General features: G+C 47.2%; 1 protein-coding gene across 24 annotated transcripts in view; it reads right to left on the bottom strand.

Annotated features, from left to right (window-relative positions):
* Positions 1-20,856, bottom strand: part of TEAD1 (TEA domain transcription factor 1) — a 274,396-nt gene that overhangs the window by 42,485 nt on the left and 211,055 nt on the right. For all 24 annotated transcript variants that reach the window (XM_086339975.1, XM_086339974.1, XM_086339973.1 and 21 more), the window contains 4 exons: positions 20,719-20,853; positions 19,696-19,742; positions 18,742-18,803; positions 17,615-17,739 (listed from right to left, as the gene is read on the bottom strand). In XM_086339975.1, coding sequence (XP_086196101.1) covers positions 17,615-17,739; positions 18,742-18,803; positions 19,696-19,742; positions 20,719-20,853 — 369 coding nt within the window. The remainder of the gene's footprint in view (positions 1-17,614; positions 17,740-18,741; positions 18,804-19,695; positions 19,743-20,718; positions 20,854-20,856) is intronic.

Raw genomic sequence — 20,856 nt, forward strand, 5'->3', positions numbered from 1 at the left:
TGCAGTACTCGGAGCAACAGTACCCACTTACTTCTTCCAGCAGGAATAAGAGAGCTGAGTATCTTTCTCATGCGTCCCCTTAGTGACCAATCTAGCACTTCTGTATAAGGGCTGGTCAGTATGTGCATGTCAGTGCAAAGCTACAGTCATGGGTATAGATCATGGAGAGGACTCATGGTGCAAGGCTATACGGGATCAATAAAAAAAGAACACCAGTTGCTCATCCACAAAAAGTGAAAGAAACAACTCAAAACCTCTCAGGTCATTTAACTAATAAATGAAAACCTTTTCTTCTCCTTGCTTTGGTATGCTGCTGCTACCAGTATAAGACAGGGTAAACTGGACCACAAACAACTGGCTCTCAACCAGGCTTCAGCAGAATCACCAAGGAACATTTAAAAATCATCAAAGCCAGGGTCCCACCCAGGATAAACTGGCATCTCTGAGACTGAGGCCAGGCATCATTTATTCTTAATACTCCCTTGATGAATTTCAATATGCAGCCAAGTTGGAGAACTACTGGCCTAGACCCTATACTCCAGATCCCCCATGCCTGCCTCTTCTACTGAATAGGCAGCCTAATCTGACACCGAAACATCTGGCGTGCAGAGGTTCCTGGGAGCTCAGAACATAATGGGGTTCATAAGAGAAACCCATGTCACCATTCTCCCAACAGTCTGCATTCACTTTTCGAGTTTACATTGGCATTTCTCCAACTAGAGTCCTTCCGAGTACTAACCCCATCAGTTCAGTACAGTTCAGTCGCTCAGTTGTGTCCAACTCTTTGCAACCCCATGGTCTGCAGCATGCCAGACTTCCCTGTAAATCACCATCTTTGGGAGCTTGCTCAAGCTCAAGTCCATCGAGTCAGTGATGCCATCCAACCATCTCATCCTCTGTCATTCCCTTCTCCTTTTGCCTTCAATCTTTCCCAGCATCAGGGTCTTTTCTAAAGAGTCAGTTCTTTTTTTTTTTTTTTTAAAGAGTCACTTCTTCAAATCAAGTGGCCAAAGTATTGGAGCTTCAGCATCAGTCCTTCCAATGAATATTCAGGATTAATTTGCTTTAGGATGGACTGGTTAGATCTCCTTGCAGTCCAAGGGACTCTCAAGAGTCTTCTCCAACACCACAGTTCAAAAGCATCAATTCTTCGGCACTCAGTTTTCTTTATAGTCCAACTCTCACATCCATACATGACTACTGGAAAAACCATAGCTTTGACTATACAGACCTTTTTCAGCAAAGTAATGTCTCTACTTTTTAATATGCTGTCTAGGTTGGTCATAGCTTTTCTTCCAAGGAGCAAGCATCTTTTAATTTCACGGCTGCAGTCACCATCTACAGTGATTTTGGAGCCCAAGAAAATAAAGTCTGTCACTGTTTCCATTGTTTCTCCATCTATTTGCCATGAAGTGATGGAACCAGATGCCACGATCTTAGTTTTCTGAATGTTGAGTTTTAAGCCAGCCTTTTTCACTCTCCTCTTTCACTTTCATCAAGAGGCTCTTTAGTTCCTTTTCACTTTCTGCCATAAGAGTGGTGTCATCTGCGTATATGAAGTTATTGATATTTCTCCCGGCAATCTTGATTCCAGCTTGTGCTTCATCTAGCCCGGCAGTTTGCATGATGTACTCTGCATATAAGTTAAATAAGCAGGGTGACAATATACAGCCTTGACGTACTCCTTTCACAATTTGGAACCAGTTTGGTGTTCCATGTCCAGTTCTAACTGTTGCTTCTTGACCTGCATAACAGATTTCTCAGAAGGCAGGTCAGGTGGTCTGGTATTCCCATCTCTTTAAGAATTTTCCACAGTTTGTTGTGATCTACACAGTCAAAGGCTTTGGCGTAATCAATAAAGCAGAAGTAAATGTTTTTCTGGAATTCTCTTGCTTTTTTAATGATCCAACGGATGTTGGCAATTTGATCTCTGGTCCCTCTGCCTTTTCTAAATCCAGCTTGAACATCTGGAAGTTCACAGTTCACGTACTGTTGAAAGCAGCAGAAAGCAATATAGAGAAAGGAAGTTTCCCCAGCCAGGTCTTGGTTTTGTGGGAAAGGAGCATGTGGAAACCACTATTGCCTCTGTAGCCAGATACCCTCCCCACCACCCCATCTTTCCACTGGAAGGCAGGCAACATTGTCACAGAACATGACTGTTGACTTATCCTGGGGCCATAAGGAGGTCATTTCTCTAGGAGTTTTGTGATGGGTTGGCCCACAAAATCAAAATACCCTCTTAACTCAAAATGATTACATAAATTATTCAGGTGAATGCATTCTTTTAAAATAATGAAATCATTGTAGGCTATGACTTTTCCTCTGTGAACATTTTTAGCTAAATAGATAGCAACTTTTTCAATTGTGATTTTCCAAATAATTTGATGGTGTGGGTGTTGATTTTCTGTAAGGTTTACGAAAGCTGTTTCAGGGGAATTTCAAATATTTTCCAGCCGTTGAGATTTTGTTTGTTCCTATAAGATCCTAATGATGACCTTTGCCAATGTCCTTCAAAGGACAGGGCGTGAACTGGTGGTATTTTTTGACCTACCAGCTTGGAAAATTTTTAGCATTACTTTGCTAGTGTGTGAGATGAGTGATGGTAGGTCAAAATATTTTGACCTACCGGCCTGGAGAATTCTTAGCATTACTTTGCTAGTGTGTGAGATGAGTACAATCGTGCGGTAGTTTGAACATTCTTTGGCATTGCCCTTCTTTGGGATTGGAATGAAAACCAACCTTTTCCAGTCCTGTGGCCACAACTGAGTTTTCCAAATTTGCTGGCACAGGGTGCAGCACTTTCACAGCATCATCTTTTAGGATTTGAAATAGCTCCACTGGAATTCCATCACCGCCACTAGCTTTGTTCGTAGTGATACTCCTAAGGCCCACTTGACTTTGCATTCCAGGATGTCTGGCTCTAGGTGAGTGATCACACCATTGTGTTTATCTGGGTCACGAAGAGCTCTTTTGCATGGTTCTTCTGTGTATTCTTGCCATCTCTTTTTAATATCTTCTGCTTCTGTTTGGTCCATACCATTTCTGTCCTTTATTATGCCTATCTTTGCATGAAATGTTCCCTTGGTATCTCTAATTTTCTTGAAGAGATCTCTAGTCTTTCCCATTTTATTGTTTTCTTCTATTTCTTTGCAGTGATCACTGAGGAAGGCTTTCTTATTCCCATAGGGAATATTCTTATATTCTCATAGGGAATGAGAAGTCCCAAATAAAAGAAGGCTGCTCCAAGCTTCTTTTGTACAAAAGAAGTGTACACGCTGTACAAGCAGTCTGTGTGCTGGCTAAGAGACAAGTTTGGGCTCAGTCTGCTCTAGCCCAAAAGACTGTGTTATTACCAATCAGCCATGACATTGGGTAAGTCTCCCAGCCTCTACATGGGGACAGTGATGGCGTCTCCTCCCAAGGGTGCTGCATATTAAGGCTTACTGGAGCACCTCCATTCAACAAAGAGCAGACACTCAGTAAATGTTAGCTATTATTATTTCTCATAAAATCTCTGCTTTGAGGTTCACAGTGAATGTAACAGGTTAAAAGCACTATGGTAGAGAAACACTGTTCAACTTTCTACAGCCTTAAGTTTTCCAAACTTGTTTGGTCACAAAACCCTATAAATGTATCTTGCAGAAGTGCTGGTTTATACCCATGACCTGCCACCCACACTGTGGATCTGTGGCCATAGTACCGAAGAGCGGGAGGGCCAATACCCCATCTGATGCCAGCTGTCCCCAAACACTGCATGTACAGGAAGTGCGGCCAGGACCTGGCATCTTCTGATCAACATCAGAGCGTCACCTTTACCAAGGCTTCCTAACTCCTAAAAGGTGTCAGGTGACACGAGAAAGAAGAACTTAGAGCTCTGACAAGGACCCCGCCTCTATCCCAGCTGGATTTCAGGATGCACTGAGTCCTGGACACAGACATGCAAGAACAGAGTATGCTGTGCTCGAGGGGAACTTTTGAAACAAAGTAGGAGCCACCGTCATGTTAGGGAGGTAAGGTTACGGGGAGAGGTGAAGTGCCTCTCTCTGATCTTTTAAAAATTTTCTCAAATGTTATCATATCATCTTTTCAATTATAAGCAAACCAAAGCCCACAGAAACATCTGGGGCACTGATGCTGAGGCACTTCCAGCCTCATTTAGAGGGTATAAGCAGAGTAAACAAGACGGCGGGGCGGGGAACACAGACACTGGTGGAAGGTCCCCAGAGATGAGGAGGGGCGGGCTCGTGTCTGCCCCTCCGCTGGTCCTCTGTTACTCACCAGCACAGGAGCAGAGGCAAAGGCGTTGCTCCTCCATTATCCAAACTGGCTGGCTGGCTGGCTGTCACCCAACCCTTATTGCTCACCTCTGACTGCAGCAAGTTCTGAGCCCTGCTGGACTCTGAGAGGCACCGCTTCTGCCGCTTGTTGTGGTGTCTACAGGCACCGAGTTTACAGGAAAGAATGGAATACAGACGGAGCCCTGGGGACATCCATGAATCGAATCTGAGTCTCTGCTAAGCACACCTCACTCCCTGCTCTTCCACCTCGCCAGCCTCCGTGGGCCAGGGCAGACCTGGGGTGAAGTATGACTCTTAGAACACAGGGACCACAGCCTGGACCTCCAGGGGTCAGAGATCAGGAAAGTGAATGGAAGGTAAAATTCACCATTCTTCAGTGGGCCCACTCCAGTATTCCTGCCTGGAAAATTTCATGGCAGGCTATAGTCCATGAGGTCACCAAGAGTCAGCCACGATTGAGCAACTGAGTATATTGCTCAGTATATCAAGGAAGTGTATCTGAAAATCAACATGCTGAGTGCAAAAGCACTCTAGAACCAGATAAGAACCTGAAATCTCAGTTTTCTCCTGTGTACAATGGGGATCTGTGACTGTCATATTGAACAGGGTGGAAGATGAAAGGAAATGATGCACAGAGGGGGTTCTGGCATACAAGAAGTGTTCAATAAATCGTAGCTGCTAAGACTACTGTTGTGGCGGTTTATTATGTGAGATTAACTAGATCCTGGGGTAGAAGCAAAAGAACTTTCCTGCCTTAGCTATCCCTCCTGCCTAGCAAAGAAAAAAGGAAACACAAATAAGCCAAGAGCTGGGAGCCAAGTTGTGGAGCTGCATGACTGTTCAGATCCTTGATTATGGCCCACTCATGACTAGCGGCTGGAGTGCGGGCCTCTTACCTATGTCTGCAGGAAGAAAGGGAGCTGTGTCTGTTCAGTGTTTGTACAACGTGCTTTCGATAAACGTGACCTCGGATAATCCTTGCCTCACAATGGTACTGTAGGCGGGCTTTATTAAAGTCATTTTCACAGATGTGGAAATAGAAGCTCAGAGATGAACAGATTTGCCTGAGGTCACACGTCCAGGAATAGTCCTGAAGTTAAGAGAGTTAAGAAGTTAAACCTGGATCCATCCACGCCACAGCCCATGCATTTGCTGTGCCATCAACCGCACTGTCTCCAGGAGAATATATAAATGCCTAGATCCTTCTAACTCAGATCTACTTTTTCTGAAAGTTGATTTCAAAAAAAAGCAAAGAAGCTGAATAGCGTTTTCCAGATTCTGAGAAGTGAAATTACAATTTGGGACACACATAATGACTCACAGATGCATCAGACAGAGCCTTCAAAGGTTTCTGTTCTGAGGAAGTTACCTCTGTGCCCAAGTCGCTGAAATGAACTGAGAACGGGCAGGCTGTCTTTGCCAAAGGAAATCGGGCACTGCCTCTAGCAAGGCTGGTGACTTGAAACCAAACCCTGACTGCTGGCATTTGAGTGGCTTTATTCCTGCCAAGAGGTGACTTTGTTTCTAAGAATACAAAGGACTAAAGAAGGCGTCCTGGAGGCCACAGCAGTGGAACAAACAGACATTTCTCTCTCCTTAATTCAACCTGGCCAGGTGAGGAATCCCTCTGCCCCCACATCTAGAAGGATGAAAAGAAGACATCTGATATGCTTGTGTTCAAATTTTAACAAAATTAAAACCCTAAAAACTATTTGGTGAGGCCTAACTTCCCATCCTGCCAGATCTCCTTCTAAAGGAAAAAGGTTAGGGTGGAACCTCACTTCTCTCCCTTCTTCCCAAATAAATCCCGTTTTCTTTCTAGCAGTGATGGTTTTCCCAAAACTAACAATGGAACACAAAACCAAAAAAGAGCAATTCTATTCTATGTGGCAGAAAACAAAATATTTATACAAACAACAACAATAACAACAACCAACAATCCCAAGTGTGTGGGGGAATGTACAAGCAGAAACAGGGCAAGTGTCAATAAGTTACATCTATCAAAGTCTAAATTTCCTTGACATCCAAAGCAGAGGTTAACACTGGCTTCTTTAATTACAAAAAAAGTCTCCCATATGCTCAATAGACATGTTGATGATCAACATATCAATACAGCAACAGAAAAGGTACTCATTTGCATATTTCTTTCTGGATTTCACACCTAAAAGGTGTGTGACCTTAGATGTGTGACTTTCACACACCTAAGTTGAGCTATTTCAAATCCTGAAAGATGATGCTGTGAAAGTGCTGCACTCAATATGACAGCAAATTTGGAAAACTCAGCAGTGGCCACAGGACTGGAAAAGGTCAGTTTTCATTCCAATCCCAAAGAAAGGCAATGCCAAAGAATGCTCAAACTATCGCACAATTGCACTCATCTCACACGCTAGTAAAGTAATGCTCAAAATTCTCCAAGCCAGGCTTCAGCAATACGTGAACCGTGAACTTCCTGATGTTCAAGCTGGTTTTAGAAAAGGCAGAAGAACCAGAGATCAAATTGCCAACATCTGCTGGATCATCGAAAAAGCAAGAGAGTTCCAGAAAAACATCTATTTCTGCTTTATTGACTATGCCAAAGCCTTTGACTGTGTGGATCACAATCAACTGTGGAAAATTCTGAAAGAGATGGGAATACCAGACCACCTGATCTGCCTCTTGAGAAATTTGTATGCAGGTCAGGAAGCAACAGTTAAAACTGGACATGGAACAACAGACTGGTTCCAAATAGGAAAAGGAGTACGTCAAGGTGTATATTGTCACCCTGTTTATTTAACTTCTATGCAGAGTACATCATGAGAAACGCTGGGCTGGAAGAAACACAAGCTGGAATCAAGATTGCCGGGAGAAATATCAATAACCTCAGATATGCAGATGACACCACCCTTATGGCAGAAAGTGAAGAGGAACTCAAAAGCCTCTTGATGAAAGTGAAAGTGGAGAGTGAAAAAGTTGGCTTAAAGCTCAACATTCAGAAAACGAAGATCATGGCATCCGGTCCCATCACTTCATGGGAAATAGATGGGGAAACAGTGGAAACAGTGTCAGACTTTATTTTTTTGGGCTCCAAAATCACTGCAGATGGTGACTGCAGCCATGAAATTCAAAGACGCTTACTCCTTGGAAGGAAAGTCATGACCAACCTAGATAGCATATTGAAAAGCAGAGACGTTACTTTGCCAACAAAGGTCCATCTAGTCAAGGCTATGGTTTTTCCTGTGGTCATGTATGGATGTGAGAGTTGGACTGTGAAGAAGGCTGAGCACCGAAGAATTGATGCTTTTGCACTGTGGTGTTGGAGAAGACTCTTGAGAGTCCCTTGGACTGCAAGGAGATCCAACCAGTCCATTCTGAAGGAGATCAGCCCTGGGATTTCTTTGGAAGGAATGATGCTGAAGCTGAAACTCCAATACTTTGGCCACCTCATGTGAAGAGTTGACTCATTGGAAAAGACTCTGATGCTGGGAGGGATTGGGGGCAGGAGGAGAAGGGGACGCCAGAGGATGAGATGGCTGGATGGCATCACTGACTCGATGGATGTGAGTCTGGGTGAACTCCAGGAGCTAGTGATGGACAGGGAGGCCTGGTGTGCTGCGATTCATGGGGTCGCAAAGGGTCGGACACGACTGAACGACTGAACTGAACTGAAGGTCCGTTATGTGCCAGGCACTGTGCTGGGCACAGGGAATCCATGAACTAATGGTACAAACAGCATGTCTTCTCAAAGAACCTGCATGGAGCCAGTCTCTTGCCTCTGCAGTCAGAACCATTGGGCATCCATTAAATATATGTTCTCAAAGATTTCTAGAGAGAAAACTGGGATAAGGACAGTCAACATTCCCTTTCTTGTACATCAAATGACTTTGTCAGCACTCACCTGCTCTTTTTATATGGATGTCCGTATTCTCCAGCACTAAACATATAGTGTTTTTCATTAACAAGGAGAACATATATGGGATTTACCTTGAAAATGGGAACAAAGGTTCATAAGCTTAAGATGAAAACCAAGTTATCCATCCCATGTGAGAACAGAACACACTCTCAGATCTGTCAGGTTTCAGAAAACTGTCCTTCCTCACAGCTATTCTCAGATAGCAACAGGAGGATGTGCTCTTATGAAATGAGGGAGTAGAACAGAAAAGAGGGATATGAAGCGGTAGCACAGAAGCGGTAACATGCTGGACCACAGCTGGGCTTCAGACCTGGACAACAGCCAGTCCAGGAGGGACAAAGACCTGGAAGCCAGAGGGCTCCTAAAGGGGCTAGAGAGGGAGTCCCTGACATAGCTGACCATCTGGACAAGAGTTTGAGAATTCTGTTAGACACATGGGGGATGACTCTGTGTAGGTATATACAAACTGAGCAAACAAAGGCAATGACAAACCTTAGGAAAAACAAGTTTTAGAATCAAGAAGATGACTTTCACAATAAAAAAAACTAAGTGTTAAACCTAAAATTGTGAAATAACCATACTGGAGGGGTGGGGATGGAGGTGAGAGGGGTCATGTGCTAAATTCAGAGAGTTAAGTCCTGGTCTTCCACAGTAAGAAGTCAACAGATAAGGTCTCCAGTCATGGACCGAGTTAGGCAGTGTAAGTACGCTGCTTAGAAATACGGAGCGCATGTACAAAGCAAGGGCTGAAAGGCTGCAGGCAGCTGTCCTGAGGAGGACTGGGAGGAGGGGGAGTGGGAGATGGAGTGGGGCGGGCAGGGCACAGCTGCTTCTCCTTACAGGCCATGCCTGGGGTTTCACTGGGCTCACACATGAAGCACATCTATTACTTTATTAAATTAAATAAGCAGCCAATCCAAAGCTATCTCGAACCATCATGGAGTTTCGTGAGGAAAGAACTATAAAGGGAAACAAAAACACACAGAGTCGTGCTCCAGGATGTTTATTCTAGTTGGCCGCAAGTTCCCTGGACCCAAAATGAGGGTGAGATCAGAGCCTTCCTCCGGCTCAAGACGCTGAGGATGACGGAGCAGGACCTCGGACCCTTGTCTGCCTGCAGGCTTGACCTGACACCGCACCGGGGCCAGTCCCGCTGGGCAGAGACGACCCCGGCCCAGCCGCCCCCGCCACAAATCTAACACACAGATTCCTATTTCAACTTGGAGAAGTGTTCATTTTCTTTTTGGATTGCTATAATCCCTCCAGTTATTCTTCACAGCAGTTGTAAACAGTAACAAAGGTAAATGTAATCCTAAAATCTCCACAGAGTGACTTGCAAAGGGCTGTTTAGCTACCCTAGGGGATTAACAAAGGATGTTCTCCCCTCCTCTAAGGTGGTTCTAAGAGGTCACTTTCCTTCCTAGTCTCTGCCTCTCCTTCTCTCTGCTGCTTAGGGAAGTTGCCGGGGGCAGCGGGGCGGAGGGCCAAATACTGGACTCGAGCACCAGAGTCAGACGGGGTCTGGGTCTGAATCCTGGCGCCGGCCTTGTTTCCTAGCTGAGTCATCGGGGAGGGGTGCTTCCAGCCCTCTCCACATCCGTAATCCAGGGATAATAATAGTATCTACCTCGAAGGAGTGTCATGAGGCTTAAAGGAGATCACACATGGAAAATCCACAACGCTGTACCAAGCGTGCAATTCTTCATTATTATTATTATTGTTGATATTTCCTCCAATAGTCATGTTGTGTCTGTACTCCGGGTGAGATTACCTGAAATTATGGCTGTTCCTCTGTATTAGGTCCTGTACTGTAAGGTGGATAGGGTGCAGGTGACCTGCACGCAAGGCCTAGAGGGATCTGGCCCCTGAATTTCTCCCAGTGAAGAATGCAAAGTCTGTCCTGGCAAGTGGGGCTGGGGCAGCCTGTGAGGTTGCCCATTACTGCAGATGAGACAAACCAGAACAAACAACTCCCAGAATGGCCACTAGGGTTTAATTTTCTTTTCTTTCCTTTTTTTTTTCCCCAAAGAGCTGCTAATACATTCTAATCCAGAGCCCTCTGATGAGGCAGTTCACTTTTTTCTGCAAAAGGAAAGGGAAAGCCCTAAGGAATCTGCTGGCCCTTGGCATCTGAGAGGCTCCCATGGACACGCCCCAGCACTGCACTACACAGTCTGACCTGAAGATGGCGGTGTTTCCCTAAACTTGTTCCAAAAATTCCAAGTATTTGAAGAACGCTGTAAAACCTTAAAAAATGACTGCTGTCAAATAATACCAGGAGAAAAATTATAATCCACTTAGGAATTTAAAGAAACCAAGACAAATAACTCACGTCAAGGGATGCTAATGTACAAGTTGAAACAGGACAAGGACAAATCACCTACATTTGCTTCCTGTTGTGTTCCTGCCTGGACAGTCTGCTCAGACACCCCCCAGAGCAGCCTGGGCAAACTGCGATGGCCTCCGGGCCCTACAGGGGCAGGGAGTGGCTACAAGACCAAGCCAAGGGAAGTGACCTGCATCTTTGGCACCTGTTGGGGTAAGAGGGCTGGGGGGCTTGCTCATGGTCCCGCAGGCTCTCTCCTCAGCTACTGCTCAGAGCACCAGCCCTGCTCTGGCTACTTGGCCCCGAGGTAGCTGGTCGCTCTCTTCCCTGTGCTCTTCCCAGAAAGAAACATCACTGGAAACAAGAAACAAGGAACAAATAAGTCCTTCCTTCCTGGATCTCACCCCTACCTCCCCATTCCAGCACCATCTCCTTAGAGTGGCTGCTGTTTTCTTAGAAGGGAGTCTTCTACACACAAGTGCAGCTGTGAAACCCCACAGGCTGAGTGCAGGGACTGCGACCAGGAAGGCACGCGGGTGGGGTGCTGACCTGCCAAGGAAAGCAAATGGAGCCTGGCTGGGCCTCTGTGAAAAGCCTATAAAACCCAGCTCTCCAGATGCTTCCAATTGCCTCATCCCCAAATGGTCATGAATAAAGAGGTGAGCGTCCAGAGAAGCTCAGACATGAACAGCAAACCACCCACCTTTGCTACGAGAGGGTGCGACTGGCATGGACAAGCTGATGGGAGAGTTCGCAGTCATGCAGGCCAGGGTGGGAAAGGCTACACTCACCACAGGGACCTGTCACTTTCAGCACCAGAGAACCCTCCATCACCTACGTCCTAGTGGAAGGCAACGCTTGGTAAAACGTAGGAGAAAAAGCAGGGGGAAGCATAAGCAGGGCACAGCCAACCATCAGACTCGCTGCACTCTTCCTCTGTAGGCCGGGAAGGCAGATGTGCTCTCAGACCATTTATTCAAAGCACGTGGTGCATACATTAAGAACACGGGTTGGAATCCAGGCTCTGCTATTTCTGAGCTGTGTGTGGCCTGAGGCAAGTTGCCTAACCTATCTGGGCTGGGGTAGCCTCATCTGCACACAGAGATGACACCTGGCCTGCTTATCTCATGGGTCAATGGCAAGGTCAAATGAAACAGCAAACATGACGGGTCTGTGTGAGCCTTAGGGAGCTACACAGATGCTAGTATGCAGGTTAATTATTAATGAGATCCACGCACAAATCATGAACTAGGGGAGAGAAAGAGCCTCCTTTCTGAAGGACCAGAAACCAAATCTGCCCAAAGAGCTGTTTCCCATGAACACACGACCCTGCTCTGAGAGGCAGCGACTGCCTTAGCAAGCACTGCAGGGCTTGGAAGCTCCTCCAGAGAAAACCTGCCATCTTCCACGCTACCCAGGATATAGGAGAGGATCCTCCTGGCCCCAAATCTAGAATCTAATAAGCCCTGCTTCTGATCTCACCTCTCTGGTCAAATCCCCACACAAGCCACCCAACTCTTCTTTTTGCCACTGGCCTCACTGATGTCCTATTTTCTGAGTTGCCCTGGTCACATTTCCCCAACCAAAGTCAGCATCTGTGAGATCTGATAAAGAAATTGAGTTGATCTGTGAATTTAGGCCTTTGAAAGAAGCAAGAAAAACATGAAATCATCCTTGGGCCCACATTTAACCAGCTGCCCATATGGAAAAGAATCAGGTTATCAGAAGAATGTATTTGCAGAACTTGAGGGCAAGGCTCCCCCAGAGGAGAGAACTTGGGCCCCGTCGGGCTGTGAAGACTGCTGACTCACTCCCCATGTCCAGGAAGTCTCAGGCTTTTCTGCTGTTCCATTCATTTAGCATTAAAGATTAGGAAACAGGTCACTTCAGACCGCAAAACTCCTCGCCTTCTGGCTGAGGACCAGCCATTGTCCACCATTCAGGGATTCTCTCCTCCTGTCAAGTGTCCTTTCTTCTCTTTCTCCAAACGTCCTGATCACCCTCTTTCACTCGCTGTGCCAGGGTGAAGGGCCCTGCTGCATCCAGCCTGGGCTTGAGGAGCTCGAGGCTTTCAAGGGCAGCTGTTTTTGCATTTGAGTAATTTTTAATTTCTTAAAAAATACAGTGACATGGTTAAGAATACAAAGTGGAGCCAAACTTTGGCTCAGCCTCCTCCTGGTGGTGGAACTTGATTACGTACCTTAATGTTCCCGAGCATCTGTTTTGTTACTGAGAGACTGGACGTAAGAACAGTATCTGGGTCAAATGCTCGGCACGTGATGCTCACGACACAGGTCAGCAAGAGCTGGAGGTTACCCTGATAGCTGTAACTCAGGGAGGTTTTCTCTAAGTGAACTCAGGTGTGCACTCCCTGCTCAGGTCTGTTCCTGCGACCATATCACAGAACTTTGCTTCTTCCCCAAGGCAGTGCTTCTTCAAAATCTAAAGAAAGCAATCTCCTATCCCACTCTCTCCATCTCAAAGCTTGCCCTTCTCTGGCTATGTAACTCTACCTAACTGAACTCCTCGCACTTTCTCTTCCGAGATCACAGTTGACATTAAACACACTGCCTTTGCCTGGAAGATGTAGCTGAGTTGCCGGGCAGCTGGAGGAACCTGCTTGCCGCAGGGAGCGGGTAAAGGGAGCCCACTGCATTTTCCCTAGTGGCTCATATGGTGAAGAGTCCTCCGGCAACACAGGAGACCCAGGTTCAATCCCTAGGTTGGGAAGATCCCCTGGAGAAGGAAATGGCAACCTAGTCCAGTATTCTTGCTTGGAGAATTCCATGGACAGAGGAGCCTGGTGGGCTACAGTCTGTGGGCTCACAAAGAGTCGGAGATGACTGAGTGACTAAAACTTCAAACTTTCAAAACTAGGGTTTAGCAGGAAAACCAGTCCTCATGCACACTTGGGATTCAGCTTACAGCCCACGAAGGCTGGGTTTTCATCTCTCTGAAACTGCAGCTGTTGAAGTTGGTCTCCTGGAACTGGGCCCTGATGACAGGTGAGGAGGCCCTTTCAAAAAAGCCCACCCTAGGTGGAAGATCTCGCACTTAACACTGAAAGTCCTTTGATAACGCAACATGGAAATCCTGTAGAAAGTGTGTCTTTAAGCATTACTAACCACTTCCAAAATAGTCTTTGTTTTTTAGATCTTCCTTTCTTCACCCTCTGCTGTTTTTCTCTCAGGTTCTAGTGGAGCCAAAGGTAACAGAGGGACTGACTTGCTGGTTCTCCACCAATATAAACAGCCACTGACTCAGGGGCAATGTCTGGTTTACAGAGGATGCAGAGCCAGCAGGGGGCGCTCATCCCCTGGATTAGTCTTCCCTTGGCTTGTAGAGTCTGGCTGGCTACAGGTACTCATCAGATGCAAATGAACCCAACAACTTTTGGTTACTGGAATCAACACATCTAGCTCTGAATCTTGGTTGAACACTGGGCAGTCTGTGTCACGGGGCTGGGTAAGACAATGCATCATGCAGGCTATCGCCAATATGACTACTGATAGGGGTGAGAGAGCTGTGAAGAATCTTTAGTGTTGGCAGTGGTGATACATGTGGTAAACAAGAGTGAATTTCCAGAATAACTGGGACTAAGAGAGACAGCTAATTGAAATGGAAGAGAATTCACAAGACTTTTTAAAGCATTCTGACAAGTCTTCTAAGCACCAGCTTCTCAAATTATATAATATGTGCTTTATTTTGCAAACATAAGGTGCTGTTGCAAATGAACATGTAAAGGCCCTTGAGGTCCAAGGTCACATTGAAAAAATGTGGAGTATGGGAATGGTTTCGTTGGTTCTCAAACTTTCAGAGCTGTCTAAAATAAATTCAGCTGGTACATTTATTTAAACAAATATAAATATGCTATCCTTAAAATTTAACATCAAACATTAAGCAGGTTAATTTGATAAGGAAGCCAACAAAGTGATCAATAGTTATGGGTCCTAAACAAATCTGACTTTAGATCCTGCAAATCTCTGTCTGCGCACAGACACGCACACACATCTCCCCTTGCGTCTCTGTAAGAGCTCAGGCTCACTGGAATCAAAGGGCTGTGGGTAGTGCTGGCAAAGACCAAACAAATAAATTAATGAGCGTGGTACAGTGTGATTTTTTCCATCCATATCACAGCCCAAAGAGGTAGGGAATTCTAGTTCTTTCTATAGAAGAAGCTTGGAGAGGTGGCTGTCAATGGCTGCAGCCAGGTCTGAACCTTCTCTGTCCATATGGTCCCCCAGGAGGACACAGGCAGGAATGCACACCTGAGGAGCAACAAAGCCTGGAGGAGGAGAACCTCGTTTTCTGGTCCAGGGTGACACCCTTTGTCCCAGCTACTCTGGAAACGCACTCTCTAGTTAACCACATTTATCATTGTCACCACTGAAGTCATGTTCTACATGAATTCTACAGAGTTAAGCCTTTCGTTCATCAGTAAAAGGTCTACTCTAGTTGAACCAGCCAGACTCTTAATTCTGAATGTACATCAAACACACATATCTGGACACTACTCCAAGGCCTTGGTGGGTCCTGCCTTTCTAAACTATTCACTAGCTTTCACCTCTTGTTTTATCTACACCAGAGTCATCGCCTCTGGAATGCTCTTCTTCCTTACTCTTCCGGGCCCCTATGGATCCTCTACCTCTTTGCATAAGGGCTGGTTCCTCCACAAAGCCTGCCCAGTTTCCTGTCCACTCACAGTACCCCTAGCCATCACACTTCCCAGTGACCCTACGGGGGATGACGGCCTCACCCACTAGACGTCAGCCTCCACCAGGGCAGCACCAGAAGGTACACATGGGTGCTCATAACTGTTTATAGGATGGACAAAAGGAACTTCTCAGCGATGCACAGCAGGGAGCCCAATTACCACTAACAACTAGAAGAAGAGGAAATGGGCATTCTGGGCCCCAATAGGTCCATAACTGAGAAGGACAGTTACCATAAGGGTGCTCCATAAGCTTCTTAAATTAAAAATAAAAATTTTTTTTGTGATAAAACATTATATTGAGTCTTTTAACAAGGATAACAACTAACATCTTGGGACTTGTGCTTCCTAGTGTCCTGGAGTTCTATTTCTAAAAAAGAAATGTTTACAAGTAAACACGTTTGCTCACCCGAGAGTACAGACTGAATGCACAATTCAAGACCTTCACCACTGGTGGTGCTTCACAGCAGTGAAAGAGTACACTGAAACAGAAGATCTGGGCTCCGGGTCCTCCTGCTCATTGGCTAAATATTCTACATCTTTTAATGTGTCTTGGCCTCAGTTTCTTCACCTGTAAAATGGGTAAAACAAAATCCACTCCACTAGCACTTGGAGGACAAAATGGCATAACCAATGACAATGCGCTCTGTGAGCGATGAGGCGTCATACAAACATGAGCTACTCAGAGCAGAAGCATGAACTGAGCCAAAGCCCAGCCTTCAGCCGAAGAAATATGTACATTTCCTTGAAGGAGGAGGAAGCAAAGAGTTGCAAAGGTCATCTTCTTGGTTGTTTATTTCAGTGCTCCCACAGACAAGGGTTTAGGCACTCACTGTCACCCTTCTGGTACAGCCACTCAGACACTTGTGAAGACTGACCCAGGAGGCTGGTCTTCTCTTCCCTGTTCTCAATACTCTTCTTTTCCTTTGCCTGCCTGGACGGGCCCAATGACTACTCTCTTTCTTCATTTTATCCTAATTTTGGAGCCGACTCTATTTTTCTACCAGGATTCGCAATTCATAGGCAGAAATGCCAGGGGGCCACATGTGGGTTCCTGAGTGTCCACTCTGGTGATGGCTGGTGGAAACCCCTCTATTCGTGGCGTCTTCCTGTCCTACCCTCAGAGCCAAAGCACAAACGCTTCAGGGAGAGGTCACCTCCTGTGGTTCACACCCAAGTTATTTACAACAGATGATGAACTCACTCGTGATGCTTTCTCCTGGTAACAGAATGGCAGCAAGGCAGCAGACAAACAGAGTGGCCCCTGTGTACTTTTGAGAGCCGCCAAGATCAGCCGGGTGGGGTGAGGTAGAGAATATGGAAAGGAGTTGGTAAAGATCCCGAAGACAAACTCATGATTCCTTCCATTTTTGCCTTGGGCTCACCCACACACAGATGCAATGCTCGTACTCACAGCCAAGGAGTGGGAGTGAAGAAAGGGTCTTGGGCTTTTCGGGTGGAGAGAAGGGAGGCTCACATGTGTAGGGGAAATGGTGGGCCCAGCTGAGGACAGGAGGAGGATGGGCACTAGATGGGGTGGGGAGACAGGAAGGAGGAAAACGACAAATCGGGTCCAGATGCTAACTTAATGGATATTTAGGGTATTAAGATGCATCGCATTCTATGTCAGACTGCTAAAGTACTACCCTGTTACTCCTCCTTCAGAAGCTAAGAATTCGCTGTCTTGAGAAAACACAGCTTTGAAAAGTATGAATAATGGCTAAATAGGCTTGAGTTTACGCTTGAGTTTTAAAGACATGAATTTGAATCTCTAGTCCATCAGATACTAACTGTGTGACTACAGAGAAGTTACTTAACCTCTCTGTTATCTCATGTTTTCCAGCACCTACCCTTATGGGGTTGTTTAAGAGTAAAATGTGATGATATCTATTAATCACCTTACACAATACAAGCCACAGGTCAGGGCTCAAAAACTGTTGTTGTTCAGCCACTCAGTCGTATCCGACTCTTTGTCACCCCGTGGACTACAGGACCCCAGGCTTCTCTGTCCTTCACTATCTCCCTGAGTTTGCTCAAACTCATGTCTATTGAATTGGTGATGCCATCCAACCATCTTATCCTCTGTCATCCCCTCCTCTTCCTGTCCTCATTCTTTCCCAGTGTCAGGGTCTTTAAATGCAAGAGCCTGTTAAGGTCTTACTCTTCTGCTCTAGTAATTCCTGGAGTTTGCAGTCCAGAGCATCCATAACCATTTAGCTCTAAAGTTTTACATATTTGTCAACAGAAATACCTTTTTACTTCATTGGAGGGCTGCTCAGCCCTCCCTACCCAGGTCTGCTTTCACGCAGGGTATCTGATCTGTCAGGCCCAAAGGCAGGGTAAGAGGAGCAAAGCCTGGGGTCAAGGCACCCAACTCTGAGCACACTCACCGAGTCTGGGTCTCGCTGCTGTTCAAGGAAAGCTGAGAATTCCACCAGGCGAAGTTTGGTTGTGCCAATGGAGCGGCCCTGCCAGGCTGGGACCGAGGGAGCTGGGGCTGACGCAGGTTCAAACCCTGAAATACAAATTGATCATTACCTTAAACCCAGCTCCTTGCCTGCCATCATCAGGTCTCAGGCCACCCCCGGGGCAGGGGCCTACAAAATGGACCACCCAGGAGCAAAGCTAACAGGTCTGTCCACCAGAGTCTAGGGGTGGAGCTAGGCCAGCAGCGGTGGGTTCTGGCAGAGGAGCCCAGAGGCATGGCCAACCGGAGAAGCGCAACGCAGGTGGTTCTTCCTAAAGCTGGTACTAGCCCAGGTTAAGGGCTGGGGGCGAGGACACCTAACCTGGGGCAAAGGGGCCTCGCTGGGGACCACGGCAAGAAAGATGAAGTGTGGAAGTGGATGCTGACAAAGCGCTCCTGTGAGACAGGAATGTGGGCACTCCCTGTGCTCTTCCAGCTCCTTTCCTGAGTAAGACTGCAGTCACCAGCACAGTGGAATGTTCTCCTGGGATGCTCTGTGGTGCTGGAGCAGAGGGCAACGTGTGAATGCATTTCAGTCTGGGAGCTTATAATGAAGAGTGTGTGTGTGTGCTTGTGTGTGTGCGTGTGCATGTGTGTGTGTTGGGAGGCAGGCAGGTTGGCCAGATGCATGCTTTCTACCTGGGCTTCCATGTAAGCACTCCTTTAAAGAAAGGGTACTCAGAACTGAAATACACTTCTCTATGAAACAGCAAATAAAACCGTCTGCCCACAAGACTGAGATCGCCCAATGTGGCCTGTTTATGAGGAGGAAGGAACCAGAGCAACTTCTCCTTTCAAGGGTGACCCAAGGCCCTGAGTGAAAGTGATCAGGCTTCCTGTTGTTTTTTTTTTAAAAAAGCCCATCAGAAGAGCTCTCTAGAGATGATGGAGGCAAAGCAGGACCTGGGAGGGGACACCGGCGACCCTCCTGAGCTCTGGGCTAACCCTGCCTTAAGGAGGGTGGTGGCAAGAAAGAGGTGTCCATGGCCCTGCAGGGGAGGGTGTTTGTGCAGCTGGAGAACAAAGTGAGAGGGTTCCTCAGAGACTCACCTGGAATGGGGGCCGTGACTGCTGGCTGGATGGGGTAGGCCTGCTGCACGAAGGGCTTGACGCTGGAGATAAGAGGACAGAGAGAGTTAGAAACCATGGCTGTAGCAGCAGCTACTTCCTAGGTCTGGCCGTGGCCTCCCAGGGCAAGGGACTCCTCACTCTGAGCTTCCCTATCTGCAGGTGGGAGCACAGCCCAGGCAGAGCTCTACCAAGATGGAGACCCAGCTGTGCTGTGCAAGTGAGAGGGGCCGGCTGGGTGCCGATGACCAAACCACCAAGCCTCATGCCAGTTCCACGGCACAGGTAGGGCAGAGGTCAGCTTGCCTTGCACGTGCTGTGGCATCTACCTCTGAACCTCGCTTCTGGTCCCTGCAGAGACCGAGGTCAGCAGTCATCATGGGCAGGCAAGATTTGGGACATGTTTCAGGCTCTCTTTCTCTAGACCAAGTAGCTCCATTTCCTTTGAGAATATACAGGAGGAGGTTCCTTTCTGCTTTTATTCCCAATCTGTCCTCGCCTTCCGGTTTACTGAGCTTACCTCCCATGCTCTCAAAGCATCAGTCGGATTTTCTATTAGCTTCCCCCACTATAGGGAAAGCCGGAAGAAAATGGACTATAGGATCACCTCCACTGTCCTCTCTCAGGAGGACCCCAGGCTCTGCCCCCTCAAAGCCATGAAAAGACGGAGATCCTCCTCCTGTTGCCAGCTGCAGGACCACTAATACTGAAGGAGGGACTGAGGTCTTTACACGTCTCCCAAATCTGAGCATCTCTTTCCTGCTACTGGCGTCAGGAGATAACAGTGGGGGATGATGTTGGTGATGTCAGGTTAAATCTCCCTCCCCCCCGCCCCCCGCAAGGCCCCAGGCAGTCTGGTGCCAGGAAACCTCAACCCGGGGTGGGCTGTGACCAGCCCCTGGTTGGTTGTCAGTGCCGGCCCCTCCTCAGACTTACTCTTGTGAAGATCCAGGCTGCCCTGTTTGTATCATTCCTGGCCAGAACTGGAAAGCAAAATGCAAAGAGCCTCAGGGTTAGGAGTTCACCTCAAAGCACTGCTCAGGATGTCTACACACTCCAATCCCAGCTAAACAGGGGGCGCAGATCATCTGCCAGCTGCCAAGTGACACAGCCTAAATGCAGATACCACAGGTTGCTGTCCTGCAGAACATGTTAACCTCCCTGAGGGCAGGCACCAGCTCTTCAAGAGTTCACCTGACACCCAATAGGAATCCGGGTACATTACAGAGGGTTCACAAATATTCCTCTGACTGCTTCATCTATGTGCCCGCTCACCCTTCCTTTCCTCCCTTCATTCTGCAACACTTCCTACGTGACGTTCTGCCTCCACAGCTCACAGCCTGGGGGGAGAACACAGCTCAGAACCAGGACGGTGCAGACACCTCCTTTGCTGTGGGCTTTCCTAGGCCCTGGTGCCTGCCGACAGCCTCTGGGAGCGGCAGATGTCAAGGGATTTGGACAGCCTTGGGTTTGAGTCCCGACATGGCTCTCCATGTGACTATGATAGAGTTACCCAAACTCTGGTTTTGTTACTAATTAACTTCAGTTTTCTGTAAAATGTAAATCTGTAAAATGGCAGTAACAGTAAGAGGCATTTAAGATTACTGTGAGGATTAAATGAGACCACAACATTAAGCTTCTCAGCCTTTGGCAGGTGCAAAATGAAAATAGTAGTAAAGAATACTTTTGTCTCTTTAGAGGCTAGTTGCCATAAAGTGACCCCGAGGACACAGGAACAGAGACTAAGGGCCAGCAATAAAATGCTCTCTCTCTCCGCCTCTCCCTAGCTCCGCTTTTCTCACCATTTTGCACCCAGCATCAGGGCACCACGAGGTGGTCCTTCCCCTCTCTTACATCTGGCACAATTAACAGGAAGTGCCAGGTACATGGGTTCATGCTCGGCCACGTCGGCTCCATGTGCTCAGGGGCCATCACTACCAGACCCAGCTGGTAACTTACCCCCGGCGCCCCCGGGAAGGTGGGGCGTGGGATCCCGGGCAGCCCCAGCTTGTTGTGAATGGCAGTGGCCGAGACGATCTGGGCTGACGACATGGCGGCCATGTGCTGCAGGGCCTTATCCTTTGCAGTCTGATCCTT

Source organism: Bos grunniens, chromosome 15 (assembly GCF_055505025.1).
Source record: "Bos grunniens cultivar Pamir isolate PY7600 chromosome 15, Bosgru_T2T1.0, whole genome shotgun sequence".
Taxonomy (NCBI): Eukaryota; Metazoa; Chordata; class Mammalia; order Artiodactyla; family Bovidae; genus Bos; species Bos grunniens.